Source organism: Varanus komodoensis, unplaced genomic scaffold (genome assembly GCF_004798865.1).
Source record: "Varanus komodoensis strain SLA01 unplaced genomic scaffold, ASM479886v1 scaffold6_2, whole genome shotgun sequence".
NCBI lineage: Eukaryota > Metazoa > Chordata > Lepidosauria > Squamata > Varanidae > Varanus > Varanus komodoensis.
The window spans coordinates 11,880,791-11,905,962 of NW_025336346.1; the positions used below are offsets into that span (position 1 = coordinate 11,880,791).

Sequence of the window (25,172 nt, forward strand, 5' to 3'; positions counted from 1 at the left end):
TTGTATCTCTGAAGTTGGATTCTAATGATAAAATTCTCAGTGGAATAATAAAATGCAACCAACTCCACTGAAACGAACAGGTACTGACTGAATTTTGAGTAGCTTTTATCAAGGATGATATTGGTATCGCAGTGAGCAACACTGTTGAAACTTCTGAATTTAATCATGCTATTATCTGGAAGCAGCTTATGGGGCACAAGCCACAATAGGTTCAGGAGCTGCTGACAAGGTGAGAAAGCCAGAAAACATTGGTTGATCTGAACAGATGAAACCGACAAATTCAGGTCAGAGCCAACTGCCAAAGCTGTCTTTTCACACAAAGTGAATAGCTTAAAATAAAAGGCCTACACAGTTGGAGAGAACTGCATCCTTGTTTTCTGACTTTCACAAAAAGGCCAGGCCATTGTTTTCTCCTTGCCAAATTCCTTCAATGGTTCTTCATTTAGGGCATAAACCCATGCATGTAGAAAAAACCTCCTGAAAAAATAGAAAAAAAACCTCCTGAAATTACCAGTTTTGCCCAGCTAGCCATGCTTACTGGAGAAAGCTGGGTGTTGCAGGACCCTTTTATGTCTAATTATGTAGCCTTACAGAAGGCAGATAAAGCTTTCCCAATAGTGTGACTCTAAACTTCTCTAATGCTCACTTTGTTGCTACTTTAAACATTCTTTGTTGACAAGAAACCATTTTGTTATAATTTCATAGAGCCTTTCTGTAAGCAATTGAAGATCACTGATATATATATAGAGGAAAATATTTAACTATTTAATATTTTGTTGTTTATTTTACTAGTTGCCAGTTTTAGCAGCTTGCAGGTCCTCTTGAATGATTTTAATAGAAAATAAAGACATCCATGCAGAAATAAAATTCATAATGCCATAATATTTTAAACTCACTGTAATGCATTGCTACCCTTTTTCTTTGATTGTGCACTGTTATTACAGATGTATGCTTTTATTATGACCTCTTTGCAAATTCACATGTATTATTACTTTTGCTTCTTCTGTCTAAAAAAGAACATAATTAAAATAGTACTTACATCAAAGAAATAATCTGAGATGCTGCCTTTAAGTTTAAGTCCATGAAACTGAAGTATTTAGCTGGAAAGTATTTCTTGGAAGCATCCAGCACTCTGACATAAGCTTTAATTTTTTTACCAATTTCTACCTGCAAATGCATTTATTTATTTAGAGACATTCATATTTCCTTCATAATACTCTTATTTTATTACTTAATTCATATTTACCAACTTAGAAAGAAAAGGCCAAGCATGTATATAAGCAAAATGCAGAGCTCCCAACCTTCAGTGAACAGATTTGGGAATGTGACAGTCTGCATGGGCATCAACACAAAGGGGCTCCCATGGAGGATGGGTCCAGTGGGACGATGGCTAGTCAAAGGAGGTGTGTCAAGGCCCAAAAGGCTAGAGGCTGAGAGAAAGGAGAAATAGGAAGGGCAAGGGGTAGAAGGGAAAAAGAGCAAAACTGAGAAGTAGAATTGAGGACAAACAGCAATGTAAAGAGATGGGGGAGAAACTACAAGGAAGGGAGTGAATGGGAGTGAAAGGCTAGAAGGAAGAGAAACAGTGAGGAAAGGGGTTTGGTGGAGGAAAAAAGCAAGGCTAGAGGCAGGGAGTGGAGACATAAGAGTGAACATAAAAAGGAACAGTTTGGGCACGTAGTGGAAGATTGGGTGGGTCTAGGAAGAAAGCTTCTGCCTCCTGCCTTGGTTTGTGAAATCCTCATCGGTGGCAGTTCAGGAGCAGGAAACAGAACTTCAAGCCCTAAAGCCTTTAAAGTTGTTTTTACACTAAAAATAATGTTTGAAGGGGAGAGCGAAGCGAGGACGTCACAGGTGCAGTTGAGAACTCCTGCCTTACAGTGTTGAAAGCACGCCACGGATAGTGGCTTCCTTCAGATGCCTCGCTGAACCATGGCTTAGCCTAGCATACAAACAAAGCCATTATTTCCATAACCTCAGAACGAACCTGCAAACAGGTATTATTATTCTCATACTGCCAAACAGGCTGAGGAATAGTTGCTTGTCTATGGCAACTTAGGGAGTTCATGGCTTGTTTTCTCTGCAAGTATATTATACTAGGTCTGTAGTTTCCAAGACCAGCTGTAATGCATGAAGCCTGAACAGGCCTATTTATTTGATGATAATGTTTTATGGCAACAATAGAGTAACCTAGGGATGAACACCAACCTTGTCAACAACTGCAACATATACTTCATGTATATCAGAAACATACACCTCAGCTTTGGCAATAGAAGTAGAAGCAAGGCACAAGTCATGAATCATTATGGACACTGACCCCGGGTGTAATGGATATACCTAAAAGAATCAGAAGAGAAGAATGTAAAAAACCCAGTTCTTAACTAGTTTGAATTTATTTTATTTAAAAACAAAGGTGCTGTTCCTAGAGCAAACAACAAATTGGACACTGATGACCAGGACAAGAGAGTTGTAGTAAGATGTAAAAAGATGTTTTTCCACCGAAGGGGAATCTGCCCTTTTCAAGTAAAGCTCTAAAATGTGTCTGAGCAGTCTCATGGCACTGAGTTAGTGCAAATGCCTTCGGTAGCCATTGCATTAGTAGATGTTAACGCAGCGGGTAGCCTCTAGTCCTATATGCGCCCCTCAGGAATCAGTAAAACAAAAACAAATCACAAATCATGACGAGAGAGGCCATTTGTAAGAAGACATAAAAAGACGATGCAGACAAAATCTGAACCACAAAAAGCTAACACATTTGGAACACTAAGGATTTTATTCTTAATGGCTCTGAATGAATGGATGGCATCTTACCTTCATGAAGCACCGTTTAGCATTTCAGTGAATATCATTGTGATTAAACAGTATTTTGCTATACTTTGCAATATAATTCTCTGTAATACCATCAAGCCATTTCCTTTGCAATCAGCTGTCATAACACCCATTTCTATACAAACTGATAAAACACATTTATCATGCTGAAGTGTGAAACTTCATAAAAGGTTCATAATTTTACTGCTGGGAGCCAGAGACATCAGATGCTGTATGGATTAATCTCCCGTCTATTTATTTTTTAGTAATATTTTTATCTAACTTTCAGACAAATACTGTCTCCCAAAACAGCTCTCTTCAATGAAAGAGAGGCAGGGAGGGAGCCCGTCCTGGTCATACAGTTCAGGCGCACAACTAAAGGACAAGGCAAACAAGAATGTATTTTATCATGTTGTAAGCCGCCCCGAGGTTTCGGCAAGGGGCGGCATAGAAATGTTATAATAATAATAATAATAATAAAAAAAAGGTAGAGCAGTGAGATTAGTTTGGCAATGCCAGAACAAAGCAGTGAGTTCTTAAGAGGCATTTATATTCCGCTGGGGACATGCTGACCTGGCCTTGGTTGTGGTCTTGGCTGAACTGAGGTGCTGCAACTGACCCAATTCATTTCCAGTAACTGTGTTAATTCACTTCTCCAAGACTATTCTTGGCTAAATTTTAAGAATTCATTTTATTCAGTATTGTGAATATGCTGTTAACATATTCTTGAAAACTCCCCCTTCTGCATTTGGAAAGAGAGATGTGTTGTTTACCTGTGCAACTGCTAATGAAATATTCATACAGGACAGGAGGAATGTTCTTTTGTTGAATTTAATAACCTCGCCTGAACTGACCAAGGGAGGATTTTTTCAGGACTCATACAGGACTCAGTCAGATTCTTAGGAAAAGGCATTACAGGGTGTGCGGGGCTTATAAGCATCAACCAGTCACTTCACACTGACTGGCAGGTTTTTTTGTCCCTCTTTGCAAAGTCGCTGGGACATAGCTCCATGTAAGTGTGCCGTATCAAACACTAGGCACAGAGCCTCATGTGTCAGAGCCTAGTTATTTTTTTTAGGATATGCTTCTGGTGAACTGTTCCCATAGCTTCCCTGGACCAAATGCAGTTGCGCTGGTCATCATGCTGGAAATGCTAGATTTACCTGATTACACTAATGAGCATGATTTAAGGCTTTACTCAATGTACTCTACAAAGATGGTTGACTGTTAATTATTTTCCTCTTAGAGAAGAAAATGGTTGCACATTAGAGCACTTACCACAGCAACACCCTGAGCTTCTTCATAAGCCACTTTCACAATGTTGCCCACACTGGTATTGATGAAAAAATACCCAGAGCCTTCCTCAATGAACAGTTCAGTCTGCCAATGAAAATACATATTATATAATTTACATTTTCACACAGACTGCTTAAGATAATAAGCAAAGGTAGTCCCTTACCTTGACATTCTGATGATTATAGATTGTTACTTCTTTAGGTCTTACTTTGACATCTTCTACAAGTATTAGTTCAGTAGAAGCAGACACAGGTATAATAGGTTCATACTGTAAGGAATAATTAAGACAACCAAAATTGTAGCATGGAATTTCCAGCCTGACATCATATGGATAAAGATTTCAGAACAAAGCTATATAAAGATAGGCTAACAGAATGTGGATGATTAGGTGAAGTAGTAGATTTCTTGAAGCAAGGTATGGATCAGATAGCTAGCTCACTTTCTCTGGTTCTCATATTTTCACAAAATAAGTGAGTATTTTTAAAACTAGCCTGAACACTAATTTATTTTTGCAGGGCTCAGCAGGATAGCCTATTCTTTGCTCGCATTTTAATGCTGTAAGTTAAAATCTAATTGTATCTCCTATTTAATTTCTAAAGATTAGACTTCATCAATTCCTCACATCAGCTCTGCATTCACAGAGTGCCTTCCTTCCTCCTTCCTTTCTCTTCTTTGATCTCTCTATAGTTGGAACTTAACTTTGCAATGTCTTAGTGGCCAGTGAATGTTACTTATAAGATGATGAAAATGATACCTAAGATGATCCATGTTGTGAAATCCTGCCATTACTTATGCACAGATGAACCACACTGACTCATGCTTGAGCTGTAAGAACGGAACATGTCCTGGTCTGCTTGCAGAAGGCAGGAACAGTCATTATGCCAGGTAGTTAAATGCAGACGTTACACTAGATATTCTTGCTTGCTTGCTTCTGCTCAATGAGTAATTCACCTACTTGGAATAACCATGCATATTTTGGTAACATTGTTTCAAATGTTCCCACATTACCTGGATTTGACAGTTAATTATTAATGGAACTCCTATTAGTGTGTAGCAAATCTTTACCTTCTCAAAAACTGATTTTCCATTAACAATTAAAATAAATACTGCTTTACACTATTATTATATTTATACCCTGCCATTTTTCCCTTCTGAGGAACTCAGTGTGGCTCACATAATTCTCTTTTGCTTAATCTTTTCCTCACAACAACAACCCTGTGAGGTAGGTTGGGTTGAGGGTCTGTCACTGGTCCAAACTCACCCAGTTTGAGTGAGGACCAGAAACCTGATCATCTTAGTTCCAGTCAGATGCTTTTAACCACTACACCACACTGGCTTTCTATAGAATAAACACTTTTATGAAACACATTGAAAATACTTAATGAAAAGTAATGTTCACATTCACTAAGGTACCTTCAATCTGGATGCTTTCAATCCCCTAAAGTCAGAGATCATATAGGACAGAAAGAAAGGGAAGCAAAGGTTCCACTGCAGTCCTCATGCCCTGAATTATTTTAGCTAAGTGGGATACCTTAGAGCAGAAGGAAAGAGGCTAATGCACTAAGTTATCTTTAAATATGAATCAATGAAAACACATAATATTGCTTAAACTTGTAACCCCACCATTTAGGCAGCAAATTACATACTTTGTTTTAGTTCTACAGAAATATATATCCTTGATATTAAACTGTATTTTTTCTGCTGCTCCATATCTATCGGGGTGGTCAAAATGAAGCTCAGGGGCCACATGTGGCTGTATGAATTCCTTTTGCAGCTTTCTGCTTGCCAGCACAGGTGCCTGTTTGCAGCTCTCCAACATCTGACATTTACTGTATATGGCTCTTCCATTGAGCAAGTCTGACCACCCCAATATATATGTTAAAATAATATATTATTTTGCATTGTTAGCTTATTCAACTTGTTAAATCCTCACGCATTTTAATGGAAATGCACATTTGCCAGTGTTGTAACGGTCACCTAACACATTATAAACAACTTAAACTCCTGTCAATTTCAAAAGCCATCTGTGATTAAACATGAAGCTTGTAGGAGCAGGGCAGGAGGCAAAGCTGAAAATAATCCCAAAGTCCCAATGGGCAAGAACTTTCTGAAGATACTGAAGTTCCTAGATTGCAGTCACTGTGTAGTGCTTTAAAAATGCGCAGGTTAAAATATAATTCTTTTCTTCAGTGAAATCATAAATAAATTTCTTTTCCAGTGATATCTGCATTGCAAATGTTTCATATTAAGGATGGACTTGGTCACTTTTCAGGTAATGAAATCACAGGCTGAATATATTGTGCATACCAAACCTACATTTAGAGGCCGAAAGAGAGCACATAATAATTAATTTAAGTACTAAATGGCATCATATTGGATACTTGAAGAAAAGCATCAAAGAGGTTATGCCTTGCCCCTAAATATCTACAGTATGAACTTATAAAAAGCCACTGAAGTGTGCTCAAATGTACCTTGCTAGACCATTACAAGAAAATCTGGAAGAAAATTACATTACCGGTTTATTCACTTCATTGGCAATCAGATGAGAATGCTGATACCCAGTTGCAGTAGCAGATATGGTTGTTGTTCCAGATTTATGATGAACTAAAACAGTTTGTAAACCTAATAAAATTGGACAGTCAAAATGGAAAAAGGAGCATTTACTACCTGGTTAATCATCTGCACAGAGGAGTATAGAGGTTAACTGGACTTCAAAGTTACATATGTACACATTTTTGATGCCCTCTTGTTGATATATTCTTAAGCAAACTAAAAAAGACAGAAATTTTTGTCGAGAAAAATATTACATTCTCTCCAGGGTATTTCTTGAGATTAAAAAACAAATGAGCCAACATCAATCCCAGGAATCAAATCCCAGGAAGAAAATAAGTCCTACAGCAGGAAAGGTTTTAGACCCCCACACTAATGTCATCAAATATAACCAGTCCAATCAAATAAATTACATGGATAATATACTAGGACAATACCTTGCATTTTCTTTTGAGTGCTTCCATGATCTTTCAAAGACAGTTCCATTGGCATATTGGTCTCTATGCTTGCTAAGGAATATTTTGTTGATTCCCAGATAATATTAAGGGAACTAAAATTATCAAATTTATGCCCTTGTTGATCATAAACCTCCAGCTCCAATATTGGATTGCGATAATTTGAGATAGAAACCTAGAAATTAAATAATTTTACTTAGAAACTGGTAAAATTAGTCTTGTAATATATATGGGTAGAATCAAATGCAAACCATGTTGAATTGGAATCAAACATTAGATGTTTCTAGTTCTGCAGCATTTGTTTTTGAAGACAAGGAAAGGCAGTTCTAAGCTATTTTTGTAGATATTTCTAAGGTACCTGACTACCAGACTCAGAGGCTGGGGTCTATCATCATTCTTTACTCTTACCCCTTTTTTACATCAGACAGCTTTCATTCATAGAGTCACCATAAGTGGAAGACAACTTGACACAAGAACAAGCACTTACCCCTTGCTTGTTTTGATGAAGAAAAGGACAGGAGAGAAGTAGTTCAGGACTTGCATACTGAGGTGCCAAAGTGAGTCGCGAGGGAGTGGCACAGATCAACTTCATAACAGCAGGTTCCACAGCAGGAAAGGGGTTGGTAACGGTGGGCCTGTTTCCAATAGTTAATGAAACTACCTGCGTAAAAATATGACAAAATTAATGAAAATTAGAGCTGTGCTTCAGGAATGCTGATTTGGCATTACATCCCCTCTAATGAAAACTTCCTTTTTTCTGCAGAATTTAAAGAAGAAACATTAGGCGACCAAGAGTTTATGTTCCAATAATGACCTGCACTTCTGACTAATAAAGACATATCATTTTGACATTTATTTTCAGAGGCAGTTTAAATCGATTATCAAAGTACAACGGCTTCTTGTTTACAGCTATTTGATCCAACTTACCAATGCAAAATGAAAATTTAATTTTCAAGGTTTTGAAGGAGATGGAAGAGTTCTTTTTTTCTTCAAGAGAAGAAGGCTATAATGTACACATTCCACACATACTGATGTCTACTTTAAGAGTAATTAATTTAAATCTCAATCCTCATTTTTTCTTGCTGGGAAGAAGTGATCTGCTTACACAGTAAGAACACAACCTACAGCACTTTTCATGTCATTGTAAGTTATATGAATACTGGGGAGCAATTATTCAAGTTTTCTTGCTCCTGTGCAACATTCATTGATTTCAATTATGCTTGTACAGGAGATCCATGCATAACTCAGCAAAATGAATACTTGTGACTATGCATGATATCAAACCTAACAGTTATCATTTAGCATATCTTTCAATTTAATTAAATTAAAGATGACTTAAAGATAAATCATTCATAAGTTAGTCATATTGCTAATGAACATGACTAGCTGTGTTACAGCATGGACAGATGTGTAGATGCATACTATGCTTTGGACAGCATTAAACTTTGAGAAGCTCCTATAAATGACCAGTCTTGAAAAAGATCTGAGATGGCCAAATTGTAGGAACTGAACCTGCTGAGAAAGTTAGGTGGGCAAAATAAGCTGTTTGCCTCCAATTTGTAATTGTGCTTCTACACAATGTATCAGCAATTGTCTAGTAACCTCAAGGCTCTTTTATTGCTTATCTTTTCTATTGTTTTCCAGCTATATCTGCAGAACTTGGAAAAATATGAAAATTAGTCATTAAAGAAAAAAAACCAAGAGAGTTCAATTCCTTTTGCAAATAAGCAACAGTGTGTACATAGGAAATATGCTGAACGGTTCAAGCTATTAACACCTGTCCTGTAAATGTTATAAGTTATTATCAAGTATAGGTAAAGGTTTCCCCATGACATTAAAGTCCAGTCATGCCTGACTCTAGGGGGCAGTGCTCATCTCCGTTTCCTAGCCGAGGGAGCCAGCGTTTGTCCGCAGACAGTTTCCGTGGTCATGTGGCCGGCATGACTAAACACCGAAGTGCACGGAATGCTGTTACCTGCCCACCGAAGTGGTACCTTTTTATCTACTTGCATTTGCATGCTTTCGAACTGCAAGGTTGGCAGGAGCTGGGACGGAACAATGGGAATTCACCCCATTGTGCAGATTCGAACCGGTGACCTTTCAATCAACCAGCCCAGCAGCACAGCGGTTTAAACCACTGTGCCACCTGCATCCCTTATTATCAATTAAGGATGCTTAATTCTCAAACATGACATCAGATGCACCTGAATACATAAAGAGCAGTAATTAATTTATGCATTCAAGTTTTCTTCCAGTTTATTACTATATGTACCGTAAGCCTTTGAAAACCCTTTTAGCTTAGCTGTCAGCTAAAACAGTCTCTCTCAATTACTGTGGCTTCAGAGTCCAGCAATATATTACATGTAACTCAATATACTTATTTATTTAGAAAATTTCTATGCCGCCCCATTCGCCGAAGCCTCGGGGCGGCTTACAAATAAATTATAACATATAATTCACTCACTTGTTCCCCCAGAGCTTTGCAAGATGCTCTAACCCAGTGCTGGAAAGGATTCCTAGTTGTAGGGGGTCCTAGCAAGGACAAACCAACATGTTCTGGATCATCAGCAGTGATGTTCCTGAAGAACTTGGATGGCTCTTGAACCCATGGCCTGGGTCCACCTTCAAACAGAATGTCTTTGGAGGAGCCCAAAGTTACCAAGGCAGAAGAAACAGGATCAACAGTCTAGAAAGAAAAGTAACATGCACTGAGATATTATAAACCAAGCACAATATTAACAATTATCTCATGAGAGTATTATATCCATCAGGCATCTCATGTCTGAACTATGAGAAGAATAAACCATATAGCCTTCCCAGATACCTTGGCTGCTGTGAATTTTGTTATTTGCTATTTCAATGTCCTAAGGAATGGCAGTCTGATCTGTTAAAGGAAGACTTTAAAGTGTTTAAAGTATTTTAAACAAAAGCTTAGAATTCTTGAAATTAATAAGGGCATATATGGAATGTGCCAAACTGCAGTTAAATTAATGCAAAACGTAATTAAATAGCAGTCCTCAACACAGATATACTTCACCCAACTGATGTCTGCATATGGAGCGGACATCAACCACATCATCTCTTGTGTTGAACAGCTTGATGTTAGTACAATTTTTTAAAGCATTTTAGCAAACCATCAATGTCATAATTTCCTGCACTTAACTTTGAAGTGCAGGCTTCGAGTGAGGGGATGTCAGAACAAAAACTGCATTGATGTACTGGCTGTATAGCTAAGGCAGAGATTCTTCAGTCCTGACAAACAACACTGCCATCCTCCATCCACTGGGGTGCAGACACAACCACGCTTGCATGTGGAGTCCTGATTGTCCCCCTGCCACCCCTTTGGTCAAGACTTTTAGGCCAAGACTTTTCTCGTATCAGACTTTAACTGGCTCTGGAATTTTTGTTCTATGTGCTTTTTACATTAAGTTCTATATTGCATTTTCAAGGTTTTAATATTTTACAAAGTGTCCAGAGAGCTTTGGCTGCAGAGAACAGTGATAACATCAATTTGGGACGAGGCCACATTGAACTAAAGGGGATTTTTCTGTTGGGAATACACTTTTGCATAATCCAATGGGACATACTTTTTATATACACACTACAGCTGTAATTTATTTATTTAAACCATTTTTATGCCGGCCCATTCGCAAAAAGCCTCAGGGCGGCTTACAACATCAATAAATAAACACAAATAAACAGCCATATAATCATACTTAAAAAACCGGAAACATCTTGGCATGTACATAAAAACCCAATAAATACAATTCATAAATTAACAATTAAAATAACTTTTAAATAAAAAGGTTTTGGCCTGGCGCTGAAAAACAAATAATGACAGCGCCAGGTGGACCTCTCTGGGGAGGGCATTCGATAGGTGGGGCGCCACCGTAGAGAAGGCCCTCCTTCAGGTACTCACCCTCCTAATTTCTTTCACGGAGGGTTCCCAGAGAAGGGCCTCTGCTGTCGATTTCAAGGGGCAGGAGGGCATATATGGACGCAAGCGTTCCTTCGGATAACCAGGTCCCAAGCCGTTGAGGGCTTTATAGGTGATAACCAACACCTTGAATTGGGCCCGAACTTCAACTGGGAGCCAGTGGAGCTGGTGGAGAACTGGGGTTATATGGGAACAACGCCCAGTCCCCGTCAGCAACCTGGCAGCTCTGTTTTGCACCAACTGAAGTATCCTGACCGTCTTCAAGGGTAGCCCCACGTTGAGCGCATTACAGAAGTCTAATCAGGAAGTTACCAGTGCATGTGTCACTGTCACTCAAGCAGCTGATGGATCAGCCGAAGCTGAAGGAAAACGCTCCTTGCCACCGCCGTCTCCTGAGCTTCTAATGACAGCTCAGGGTCGAGGAGCACTCCCAAGCTGCAAACCTTGTCCCTAATAGGGAGTGCAACCCCATTCAGGAAAAGGTTCAGGTCCCCCACCATGAAGCCCGAACCACCTACCAACAGGACCTCCCTCTTGTCTGGACTGAGCTTCAGTTTATTGGCCCTCATCCAGCCCATTACCTCGGCCAGGCACCGGTTCAGTACAGCCACTGCCTCACCTGATTTGGTTGAAAACGAGAGGTAGAGCTGGGCATCATCAGCGTACTGATGATTCCGCAGCCCACACCTCCTGATGACCTCTCCCAGCGGTTTCATGTAGATGTTAAACAGCAAAGGGGACAAAATGGACCCCTGCGGAACTCCATGGCATAACTGCCATGGCACAGAGCCATAGTCCCCCAGCACCACCTTCTGGAATCGGCCATTGAGATAGGAGCGGAACCACCGCAAAGCGGTGCCTCCAACTCCCAATCCCGCTAGCCTATCCAGAAGGATACCATGCTCGATGGTATTGAAAGCCACTGAGAGGTCCAGGAGAACCAACAGGGACACACTCCCCCTGTCTCTCTCCCTGCACAGGTCATCGTACAGGGCGACCAAGGCAGATTCAGTACCATACCCGAGTCTGAAGCCGGACTGAAATGGGTCCAGAAAATCAGTTTCATCCAAGAGTGCTTGGAGTTGTCCCGCCACCACCCACTCTAACACCTTGCCCAAGAATGGGATGTTGGCCACTGGTCTATAATTGGTGGCTATCTCTGGATCCAGGGATGCCTTCTTTAGGACTGGCCGAACTACTGCCTCCTTTAAAGGGGCAGTACCCAGCCGTCCCTTAGAGAGGTGTTGACAACCTCCAGGATCCAGGTCCCTATCCCATCCTTGGCTTTCTTGAGTAGCCAAGATGGGCAAGGGTCCAGTAAGCAGGTGGTAGGACGTACTTGTCCAAGCACCTTGTCCATATACTGGTGGTAATGCATGCTAAGAAGATTCAAGCAATATACGCCTTCCCACCAAAAATCAGTGTTTCATTTTTTCACAATACAGTTATTGCAATGTCTCCATGGGAGTGGATCACATAATGTGGAGAGACCAATAGGTATCTAAGAACTGGTTCCAAATTCCTTTAAAAAACTAGCTTTGCACCATATTAAGAAATAGCTTGCACTTTTGGCAGTACTTATAGCTGTGAGTCTTCTTGGGTAAGCCTCCGTCAGCTTTGGGCATCTGGATCTTGTATTCTCCCTGGCAGAATTGTTCCAACTTCATCAGATTGGATAAGAACAGGGTTTTGACTAGGCTGTTCAAAGAAGTTGAGGTTCTTGTTTTTAAAGCATTCCCATGTTTTTGGCTGCATGTTTAGGGCCATTGTCCTGCCAGAAGGTGATTGTAACTGGAACAGTTTCTCTTGGAGGTGGCCTGTATTCAGCTACATCCATCTTGCCTCAAGTCTGACCAGTTTCCTAGGCCCTGATAAAGAAAAGCATTTGCAAGACAGCATCTATCACTATGCTTCTCCATGGGAATGGGATGGTTGGGGCAAAGAACTTTGTGCCATATATAGCATTTTGCAGCATGGACCAGAAAAGCTTTCCTGACATGTTTGTTTTGTCTCCTACATGCCTTTGGTAAACTGCAAAAGGGTTTGAGATCAGTTTGCTTGAAGCCATGGCTTCCTTCTCACCACTCTTCCATAAAGCCCAGCTTTGTAGACTTCCCAGGTATTCCCAGGCACACTTTCTCCAATTCTAGCCACAGAGTTCTCCAGCTCCTTCACAGATATCATTGGCCTCTTGGTGGCTTTTTTGACCAATGCCCTCTTTACCCAGTCTTTGGGGAACGGCTTTCTCAAGAAAGAGTTGTGGTTGAGTCATGATCTTTCCATTTTGTAATAATGGATTTCATGGTGCTCCAGCAGACGTGCATATGTAGGTATATTCCAACCCTGATTGCTGCTTCTGCACAACTTTCTGATAGCTCCATGGTCTGTGTGATACTGTTTGTTTTGGAATGTTTTCCAACATGCTCCAGAAATAGTTGTATTTAATCTGAGATCATATGGCAGTGGATTGTATGGGTGGACTCTGTCAAGTACTTACACTGACTTCTGGAGATAGAATGTTGCACATTTAGGCAAAGTGGATGGAAACTACATGACCCACGAGTGCCAGTTCGTTTTGTTCACTTAATGTTGTGCTACTATAGATATAAATTGTATATCAAGCGGTAACAATGTCAAATAAATCCATTACAGTTCCAGCTGTTAACATAACAACATGTGGAAAAGTCAAAAGAGGAAGGCAGGGATAAATACTGAATTACTGTCTTTTGGTTTAATCCTTTCTTAAGGCGGTTTATCCCCAAAACCAATAGGTATATAGAAGTGATGACATATGAGAACATATATCTTTGTATATAGTATAATAATAAAATCAAAAGAGTAACAGTACACTCAAGCAGCTTCTTAATGTACTAGTTAATGTTCAGTTGTTATGTTCTATCCCAACATTAACCTTTTCTAAGTATTTTTAAGTAGCACTAGGCTTTTTAAATCTAGTTATGTGCAATAGCTATTAACAGCTGCCTACTAAAATTTACACATCTTTTTCCTCCCTTTTTCCTCCCTCCCATACTTTAATATGGATGTATTCTGGTAAGGTTCGTGCCATTCAAGTAAGATGTTTAATGTTTCAAGGCAGCCAGCTGTCACACTTGCTGATATTTATAAAACATGACTTTATCACAATCTTTATTAATGCTGCTTTCTTATCATGATGATTATAACTTTGGGTAAATTAAATATTTGCATGTATGAAATATGAAACATGAACCTGAGCCACTTTATGACAATAGAAAGAAGACAGAAGTTCTACACAACTTCCAGAGAGTCAAATAGCACATTAAAACAATCTCTCATATTAAAATGTACCTGCATGTGGACAGATAGTGCCACAGGAAGAACACTGCTATTATCTAGACATTGTTAGACATTTAACAAACACTGAGCTTTTGCTGCATGGAATGCTTTTTCTGAGCATCTGAATATGATTTAGAACCAGTACGATATTCATTCCTCCTATGATATGATAGCTATTGCTCGGAACAACAGAGAGCTAGCAGACAGTGCTTCAAGCTTATTATATGTAAAAGGTGTTTTGTTAAGGCCTTTGTACACAAATGCTACACTTTTCAATTGAGCTATTAGTGCAATATTAATGAAAAGTCCATCACCTCAAAGGCGCATGCCTACAAGTAGTTGTACATATTGTAGTCTCTCCAACCTCTAAACACAATCTAGGAGTGTTTCAGGCAGAAAATGCCACAGATTGAAAAATACTGGAATGAAACCAATTTAATTCTGAGTGAAATCCTTTGTCAAGGACAAAAGAACATATATTTAAGACGTTTTAGCTCAATTCACCTGTTATCTTGCAGCAGTGCTTACTGAAGAATCAAAATGAGCTTTGTTAAGACCAACTAAAAATAGAAACTCCAGGCTTACTTTCAGTGGTACATGGGCAGCTATGGTGATACTGGCGCTGAGATGAATATGATCATGTGTATAGCTGACCACTAGAGCTGTGTATCCTTGGCCTTCAGCTTTTACTCTGACCCCACTGCAGTAGTCAGACGTTGGCTTTAGTCTCCCTGTTAAGAAAAATTTGCATGAACAGAGGATAAATGTACTTTTTGTATAATAAATTACAGTCTCACAAGATTTCATCATCACTTTGATTCACATAAAATCAAAAGCTAAATAAAATGAACATAAAGAAAATCAAGGAGCAGGAGAAAGAAACAGTCTGTATATTTTTAGAATTTATGACATTTATGTCAATTAACTTTGTCTTCAGTTCCTGTGTCACAATAAAAAGATTTCTGACTGGTATCAAGCATTTTTCTAGATAATAATATAGCTATGCTACAACTTTTTATTCCATTTATATAGCAAATGTGTTTATTCTACCAGATAGAGTGGGATGAGCAAGACACAAGGTCTTCTGAACAACTCATGGGCTTGGATTACTTCCAGCTTCATTTGAAAAATAAATGCATCTTGCTCCATGTCTGAAGAAATATGAAGCCCTGGTGATAAACACACTGCTCTGGGAAAGTAGTTCAAGTAATGTCTGGAAAGGCTAGTAGAAGCCATTTAACTCTGGATGAGATAATGTATAAACGGCTTCCATATTGCATAGTTTGTCATTTGGTAACACCTGGAGATCATTACTATTTATCTGAAATGAGGTTAAACTATCTAAGTTAAAGTTATGAATACTATTAGACATTTATAAACATTTGCTATTCACAATAGAAACATTAACATATCAATAAGCAGGTTATATATTTGTCTTTCTATTTATCAGAAACACTGAAATGAATGAATTCATTTTCAATCACCTGGAAATGGACTGAACACCCCACGATTTTCAATATCGACAACTAAATCAAAATGTGAACAGTCACTCAAGGTGACCATCTGACCAGTTTCTTGATTCATTAAGCCATTAATCCTCAGAGGCAGCTCCAGGATCTCACCCACACGGGCCTCAACTCGACATGGGATGAACTCCATGCCACTCGGTTCTGTCACGTATACCTAAGGAAGAGTAATGGGATTAGACACACAGGCAGATAGAAATAATGAACAGAATCTGGGCTGCAAAATTCAAAACCCTAAAAGGAACTTCCCTATTTTCAGCATCCCTTACTTGCACCAAAGTATCACTTCTGACATGATAAATGTCCTACTTATGTTTGAAAAACTTGTTTCACAAATGCAAGTTTGTCAAAATGATATGACAAAAATGCCATGCAAAACTCTTCCATACACCTTTAATTATGAATATGCATAAATAAATAAAAATATCCTCAGCAGGTGGCTCAGAACAAAACAAAGTCAGTGCAGGTCTGATATCAACAGGCAGTGAGTTTGTTCTACAGAGAGGAAGCAACTTGTGAGAGTTCTCCATGATGAATTTTAAGAATCTTTAACTTTGCTATTTGTCAAAAAAAGTATATTGCCATTAACAGGAACACAGATTAACAAGTTTAACATTTATTAATAAGCTGGGCATATTTCTGGGAATCTAAATATTTGAGATCCAGTGCGGTGTAGTGTGGGACTGGGACTCAGATGACCTGGGTTCTAGTCCCTGCTCAGCCATGGAGCCAACTGGATGACTTTGGGCCAGTCACTCTCTCAGCCCAACCTACTGCACAGGGTGGTTGTGGGGATCGGATTGAGAGGAGGAGAAGGAGATGAAGTAAGCCGCTTTGAACTGATGCGAGCCACTTCTGAAAGAAAAAAGGTGGGATATTAAATAAATAAATAAATGTATCACTCTCTTTTGTCATCACATACTGACAGTGAAAGTAAGCCACATTTCTATCATGAAAGAGGAAATTCCTCTTGATTTCTTTCATTATTATTTGTGGCTCCTTGATCAAGGGCAGAGGAAGATATAGTAATTATGTTTTCAAGAAGGTATACATAAAACATATGCCAAGATCCTTTTTTGGGAGGGGGGAATAGAAATGATAAACGAAATTGGTTTCAACGCTTAATGCATGCAGAGGCAGCCTGGTGCCTTTCAGATGTTCTGGGCTTTATAGACTTTAGGCTCTGGTGAACAAGGCCAATGGTCAGGAATTATGGGGGCTGCAGTCCACAGCATCTGGTTGCCTGCTGCTGACCCAATACGTCAAACGTAGTCTATTCCAGATATGAATGTCCACAGTTCATTTCATGCAGTAATGTGCATGCAGCCTGCAACTACCTGGGGCAGCCCATAGACTGCATTAGTAACTGCAAAAGACGTAGAATAGAAAAAAATATCTCTGGTCACTTTCTCAAGCAACAAAGAGGAATATGTGACCCAGTGTGGTGTAGTGGTTAAGAGCATGGGACTGGGACTCAGGCGATCTGGGTTCGAGTCCCCGCTCAGCCGTGGAGCCAACTGGGTGACTTTGGGCCAGTCACAGACTCTCAGCCCAGCCTACCTCACAGGGTTGTTGCTGTGGGGATAAGATGGAGGAGGAGATGTAAGCTGCCTTGAGCCCTTTGTAGGAAAAAGGTAGGATATAAATCCGAAAATAAATAAATAAATAAATAAATAAATATTCAATAATTAAGCAGCAGTTTTTAAATTTCTTTTCTTTCCAAATCACATGGGAGTGACTGCCCAGTACTAATGCTATTGTCACCAATGGCTGAAGGTACACTGCCAGGAGAAATATAATCTATTTAACTAATCATGGCTAGTAGGAAAGGAATTCTGCCACATGATCCAGTCCCTCCCTCTCTCCATTTACTTATTTAAAATATTTATAATGTTGTCTATAAATGCTATGTAGTCCTTCAACATGGTTTAAACATTAAAAACAATGTAAGAAAAAACTAAAAACAGCACATGATCAATTACAAATTCAACAATAACGTTTTACAAAATTCAAATTGATCAGGTGAATGACAAGATATTTAAAGCACAAAGGTATTTAAAGTACACAATGAGAAAACTGGGTGAATTTCCAACAGGAAGGAGCTATATAGTGCTGGGGCCTCCACTTAAAAGGTCTTGTCTTATGCCCGCTAACTTCATGGACTTTACCAGCAGGCTTACAAGCAAGGATTTAAATGCCAATCTTAGGGACTGGAAATAGTCATATGGATGCAGGGAGTACATCCAATAAACTGCAAGTTTTCCTGAAGTTCTCTATCAGAGTCGTGGACCACAGGACTCTCTCGAGAAAGAGAAAACATGTAGTAGATGTGGAGGGTGGGGTATATTTACAGAGGATGCAACAGTCATAAGATGCTGAATTCCAATTTAAATAAAGCTTACGCTTAGTGACTAGGGCAGCATACTGCATGAAACTAGACTTCAAGCATTCTCTCTCTCTCTCTCTCTCTCTCTATATATATATATATATATATAGAGAGAGAGAGAGAGAGAGAGAGAGGACTTCTCCAGACTAAAATATATATATATGACTCCAGACTAAATCTCCTAAAACCCAGCTTCCCAGTTGTTGTTTTTTATTCGAAAAAAAATTTAAACAAAAATAAAAGTTAGAAGGTCCAGGGAGTCTGGTGGGCATAAACAGAGGTGCCAGCGCATTTGCATTCCTGGGTTTCATGATGGAGACCTCAGGCTTACAGACGTGTGAATGGGGCAGAACTGTGGTCAATCACACTTAATTATATTGACTATATGTCTACAAGGTGCTCACATGAATGAGGGCTCCTCCCTTCCAGTGGAAGGAAGCAGAATACTTTCTATGCACACCCAAGAATTTGCTGTACTGCTTCTCATTAAAGCATTAGGACTCTTGAATGCACAACAGGTTTTGTGTCTGTGCGAGAGCTCACTGTGGATTGTGAGTGGGGAGATCTTCTATAACATATTTTCTGAAACATACACGTGGAACTGGTATATCAAACAAGGGGTAAACAGATGCTTGAGTGGTATATTTTATTCCTTGCTATCACTAAAGAAACCATCACAGATGGATTGCAACATTTCATAACAACTGCTTGATAAAAGCTTTTCATTTGGTGTGTCTAACTTTTCAAGCCATCTGTCTACTGCTTCAGGTTAAATTGTGGACCATATGGTACGGTGTTAAAATTGTAATCCTTATGGAACATATAGATGACTTGCATAACCTGATAATCAAGGTCAGGAGACAGATGCTTACTTCAAACACAAGATGTAAAGCTTGAGCAGAGACAGATAAAATCTTAAATTGAAAAGCTCATTTCATTTAATGCTTGCTCCTGCAAGTTCAAATGGGATGAAATGCATTTGTATTGCTATGTGCTCTGAATCATGAATCTACAAGTAAAGCTTTAATTAAACACATCATTTCTGTGCTTCCCACAGGCAACTAGCATTTGCTGAAAACTGTCATCTTTGGGATGCATCAGGATGAGACCATAAACTAAACTCTGTCTTGCTTTAATAATGATTTAACAAGCAGGAGACCATTACAACTTAGTATCTCTCTGCTACATTTAATGTCCATTTAAAAGTAGATTTGGATAGATAGACGTCCTACTTAAAACAGATTGAGAGTCAACTGTTACTGGAGTTGAAGACACTGCAGATGCAACTTAGGGCAGTTACAGCAAGCAAGACCTGTTTAGAAATACATTTCAAGAAACATGTATTACTTTTATACTATAAATGGTTCTTTAATATCTGGCTTTTCAGTTTGGGTCATATTGCATATTCCTGAAAAATACAGCCAAGCAAAAGGTTTGTTAGGAATCAAAATCAGAATACAGATTTGTTGAGATTCCAATTGTTCTCCATGATCAGAATTGCAGGTAGAGGCTATAGAAGGACACCCTCCTTCTATTGCTACATTAGATCTGGTCTGGGTAGTGCTATGTATCTGATGTAAGCATGGAAGCCCAAATGAAAAAGTCTCTTTATGACTTCACATATACAAAACATGTGCTGGATTCAAGGTTATAAAGAGCCATGCCAGGCAGATAATGTAACTGCTTGAGGTTGGCAGTTCTACTGGAGACAGTTAAATCTCCCCTCTCCTTTTACACGGTACTTTAAATGATCTGAAGTTAAATGCCACAATGCTTCTTTTTAAATTTATTTATTTATTTATTAAAACATTTTTATGCCGCCCCATTCGCCGAAGCCTCGGGGCGGCTTACAACATAGATAAAACAATAAGTTAAAATATCCATATAAAACAATCTTAATTAAAACACACATTATAAAATAAGCCGCCCTGGGCAGATAAAATTCAATTGTATTTAGCATTTAAAATGTTGCTTAAATAAAAAGGTCTTAGCCTGGCGCCGAAAAACAAATAACGACGGCGCCAGGCGGACCTCTCTGGGGAGCGCATTCCATGACTTAGGCGCCACCGCTGAGAAAGCCCTTCTCCGAGTAGCCACCCTCCTAATTTCTCTCACGGAGGGCTCCCGGAGAAGGGCCTCTCCCGCCGATCTCAGGGGGCGACTGGGCAAATATGGATGTAAGCGCTCCTTCAGGTAATGCACTTGATTCATATGAAACATAAAGGGCTGACTATCTTGGGAATTAATATGGGCTAAATTTGCCTTCAGAAAGCAGAGTAGTTAGATCTGTATTCCCTGAAGGAACATTCACAAATATGTGGTGAAAAGCATTAGTGTTATTTCATTACAGAAAATACCAATTACCTAGCAAATGTGGGTTGGAATCTGAAGGGCTGAGTGAGCTCCATGCTAACTTAGCCTTCCAACCACATAATTTGACTCTTTTGAGAGAACATGCATACGGTTATGCTGTGGGGTTGCATATGCATCACGTTTGTTTGATGTGGAAAGCTCTGACAGAGTCAGTCATTTACACTGAAGACTAGAAGGGAGGGGAGAAATAAAATCCAGTATCTCAACAGGTGATAGGTGCACATAACCACCTGTTTGGCAGGTGAGTGTGCAGAAGTCCTCATATACAGCAGTGATCAATCATTATATTTAGCTGCAGCTAATGATCAGGAACACCCAGATTCACAGTTCCACTACATGAGAAAACAGATAATCCGGTAGACCTATTAAGAATCCTACATCTCCTCTTCCTGCCGAAGAAGATTCAGGGAAGTGTCTATATTTTGCCAATACACTTGCAAGTCTTTGAGCTAAGGGAGCAGAGGCTTTAATGTCCTTCATTAAACCTCTGTAGGATTATGGTTAGCATTTTCTAGACATGTAAGCTCTTATACTGTAGTTTGACCATGGAGAAAACACAGTATCATTTCTATCTGATATCTGGCTATATAAAAGGAACTCAGATTATAATTTTGGGGTGTCCTAAACTTTCAAATTCTACCTTGTTTCTCCACCTGTATTGCACTTTGTATGAAATACAGCTGCTGCTGCTCTTCCTCCTCCTCTTCTGTTTAAACATGCAAATAAATGATTGCACCCTAAGTCATCGAAGCCCCCTCTAGTAAGAATAGAGAAAAACAATCCAAGATTTCCTGTTTGCTCCAAAGAAGACCGAGGGCCTCAGAGCACCTCTGTGTGGAAGCACAACATGCCTTCTCTGCAGCTGTTTACCTTCATTTCTCCATAATGCAAAGAATTCTGGACATCGCTGGCACGTATAATACTGACACCAATCTCATTCCCAGTTGTCATTACTCCCTTCACTGTAACTGTAGCAACATTTTGGCTAGATGAAGACCAAGTGAAATTGCCACTTCCACCACGAGCCTAGATCATACAAAAAGAAGAAAAAAATCCAAACATTAATTTCATTATAGAGTGTAATTGGCTTAATTTATTCCTGTAAACAACTACCCTATTAATCACTGAAACAATTGCAAGAGGATAGTCCAGCATAACATTTCTGGTTAGAAATTTACAGAAAAAAAACCTTTCTGATCCACTAAAAACATCAACAACTGTATCTGAATCTACTATTTTTTTACACACCAATCCTCCTCCTTTGCTACGCCATACCGTCTCATTGTTCCTTTCCTGAAAAATTCTGATTCCCAGATATATTGGTGATTAATAGGGCCTCCATGTCAGTGTACCACTTCACATTTCAGCACACAAGAGGCCCAGCTTATAGAACTGCTGCATTTTTTTCCTTTTACTGAAAGCTTGAGACAGCCAACTGAATGGTTTTAAGTCTCAGTACAGCTAACTTGTGCACTGTTTGAAAGCGTTTTCTACCAATGGGAATTGCTGGGAAGTACAAATGGCAAAAGAGGGCAGAGAAAAGGAAGAAAATTGATTTCTTGCTGTCATCATGTCTTTATTTTTAGCCTAAAGGGGAGGCTAGCTTTGTATAATCTTGGCTCCAGAAATTCATCAGAAGTTGACATTCATGAACAACAATAAAGGGTCCTTGTATTTACTCCATTGAGCCTTACTGAAGTCCACGCAGTTTCCATATAACATCCGTAGTCTCTCCAAGGATCCATTAGCTGAAATCCATGTAATCAGGTCTATGTCCTTTGCTAAAATCAAAACTATTTTAAAGAAAAGCTTCAAAAGCTTAACTTCATTTTTGTGGGCTGAGCAAGAAAATGCAACCCACACTGTTTTGAGAGCATATGACTATGGAAAGATGAACGACCTTGCACATTAAGCAGCAGGACAGCTTGGTATGCTATTGATGGCAGGGATGTATACCATCTGTTTCAGCTTCGTAGCTGTATAGCAATCAGGAAGAAGAGAGCTTCCCCACCATCCAAAGTAGCACATTAATCTGCCAATCTGATCAGTGTATTTAATTATGGCGACAGGGAAAAAAAACAGTAACAGCACAATCTATTCCCCCACAGACAACAAATCATCCCTCTCCCTTGCCTGTCTTCAGGATGCAGAATTCCTCTCCTCAGCTGTGTCCCTGGGCCTGGTCCCTGCCTGCACATGCAGCAGGGCTGCGCAGGTCAGGAATAACATGCTGCAGAATGATTCTAAAAAGCATTATGCTGCCCAAACCAGAAACAAAATAAAAAAGTCAATGATATAATCACATTTAAGAAAATAATCTTCCCCTTTAGTTTCCTGGTCCAAACTGTTCAAAGAATTAAGTATATTGAACATGATGAACACAATTAAATCCATTTTGTCCCTTGCGGGAATTGTTAGATTATACATTTGCCAAATACTGTGATGGCCAATTTCCGTGGCTTAACAATCCTAGAACCAGAATCTGTCATTAAAATATGAAGTAAACAACATATTTCACTTTATTATACATTCTTTGATCTGAACTGGAAGGAAAAAAGGGCTGTATTCAGTGCTGACTTTACCTTGCCAAAGTGCTTCCTCTTGTGTAACACAGGACACCCAGTTTTTATTGGCCATTTCCCGGACAGCCCCAGAATCCTCAGGGATTGCTTCCCATAGAGGATAGGCTTGTGATGGGAAAGATCTATCACAATCAGGCTCCATGACTTGCACAAGAGGAAACACTTACTGCTAAGGCAAAGCCACTATTGGATACAAGCTGGAGTCCACTGTATCTCAAAGCTGTAAGAAACAGTTTCACGGTGCACTCTAGTCAGAATCAAGAAGGCCTGTGTTCAGTGAGACTTACTTCCTACTACTCCTGTATGAATTCAGTCAATCTGATTAAAGCTAACTTTATTTTTTCTAACATTGGTAACTAAGTTCTTGACCAGAACAACCTCCCACCCTTCAGTAATTCTTAGATGTCAACAAACAGTTGTCATTTTTTCAAAGTATGTTTCATGTTGTTGTCTCTTTTGAAGGAAACCTTTCCTCTAGACAGAGGATGAACATCTCTGTAGACAATCGCAAAGGCTTTCACAACTGTAATTGGGAAAGAAAGAGCGAGCGAGCATAACAGAATTTATTTTCTCTGAAGAAATTCTAAGGAAGAGTAGCTCTGGTTATTCCTTAGAAATGGAGACAGCATGAAAAGTGCAGTAGAAAAGGCATGGTTGTAAGATTTACTATACGTAAAGGCACAGTCTTTGCCTTCCAATAATAATGTTATTGCAATAGTGAGGGAAACAAAAGGAAGTGAAGTATGTATGTCCCTGCCAGTGTTCTAAGGAGAAATTCATTCTTCTCTGAATATCTTCTTGGCAATCTTCCTATCTGCTAACTTATGGAACTCACATGCACTAAACCATAAGCATTTGTTGTTGCTGCTGTTGTTTTCCATTTGTTACTTGCCACTCCCAAAGATTATGTTCTGCAATCATACTTAGTTTGAAAGGAAGGCTCCTTAATCATAAGAATGTGCCATAAAACAAAACGGAGGGTTTAAAGCAGCAGGTGTCAAATTACAGCCCAACAGTGACACAATTCCATTTTCTAATAGAAATAGGGTTGTAGCCTCAAAAGGTAATAATGCACACAAGGATCATAAAGTGCCCAATAGCTAAGCTGCCTGTTTTGTGCATTTAGATGGCTTTCGACACTTACCTTTATTGTATACTGATAGGATCCTGCTTTTGGTTGCCATGGAAACGTCAAAATACTTGGTGCAAGAGTAATGGGACCATAAATGTCTACTTCTTGTTCGTTTTGTACAGGAACGGGCAATGTGTGAACACCTCCATCCTATTAAAAACATATTCAATTATATATTTGAAAAAATAAATCTCCATCTTAAGAGAAGCACTGTCAGGAAAAAAGTAGGGCTACTTCATATATTACTTTTCCTGCCATAGTCACACATGCATACCTCTGCATTAAACATACTATGGATTCTTTTAAGTATAACTGATAGCAAGACTATGGTTTGGGCACGAGGCATTTCCTGAGCAGACGTTGATCAACGGAGGCTCTTCTCTAGGGGCACCACTTTCTGCACTTGCTGTATTGTCACACTTCATTTATAGCCTGCCTCTTTTCCTCTTGTGCGAAACTGAAGATGGCTTACATAGCTCCATTGTATCCTCACGACAACAATCCTGTGAGGCAGGTTGGGCTGAGAGCTCATAACTGACCCAAAACCACCCATCTTCATGGCTCAGTGGGAACTAGAACCTGGCCCCCCACTCCAGTACTCTCACCCCCACCCCACGCCGGCTTTCCCTTAGGTGGGCAACAACTGGAGATGGCAACTGCTCTGCACAATCAAGCAGCCCACCAATTTGAATATTCAAGTGGCAACTGCGGCTTATGAACACATCCAAACCCAGTGAAGATGGGTTACGGAATTATTAATAAGCCACTCACAACCCTAAAACAGCCTATGGGGTTAGATAACATGACAAGCC

At 39.4% G+C, this 25,172-nt stretch overlaps 1 protein-coding gene across 1 annotated transcript in view; it reads right to left on the reverse strand.

Moving 5' to 3' along the window:
* Nucleotides 1-25,172, reverse strand: part of NUP210 (nucleoporin 210) — a 107,066-nt gene that overhangs the window by 35,470 nt on the left and 46,424 nt on the right. Inside the window, exons 11-22 of the mRNA XM_044451224.1 lie at nucleotides 24,373-24,510; nucleotides 21,517-21,672; nucleotides 15,846-16,044; nucleotides 14,947-15,092; nucleotides 9,574-9,795; nucleotides 7,597-7,770; nucleotides 7,092-7,284; nucleotides 6,620-6,726; nucleotides 4,268-4,372; nucleotides 4,087-4,188; nucleotides 2,209-2,337; nucleotides 1,040-1,167 (exon numbers count right to left, since the gene is read on the reverse strand). Of these exons, the coding sequence (XP_044307159.1) occupies nucleotides 1,040-1,167; nucleotides 2,209-2,337; nucleotides 4,087-4,188; nucleotides 4,268-4,372; nucleotides 6,620-6,726; nucleotides 7,092-7,284; nucleotides 7,597-7,770; nucleotides 9,574-9,795; nucleotides 14,947-15,092; nucleotides 15,846-16,044; nucleotides 21,517-21,672; nucleotides 24,373-24,510 (1,799 nt within the window). The remainder of the gene's footprint in view (nucleotides 1-1,039; nucleotides 1,168-2,208; nucleotides 2,338-4,086; nucleotides 4,189-4,267; nucleotides 4,373-6,619; nucleotides 6,727-7,091; nucleotides 7,285-7,596; nucleotides 7,771-9,573; nucleotides 9,796-14,946; nucleotides 15,093-15,845; nucleotides 16,045-21,516; nucleotides 21,673-24,372; nucleotides 24,511-25,172) is intronic.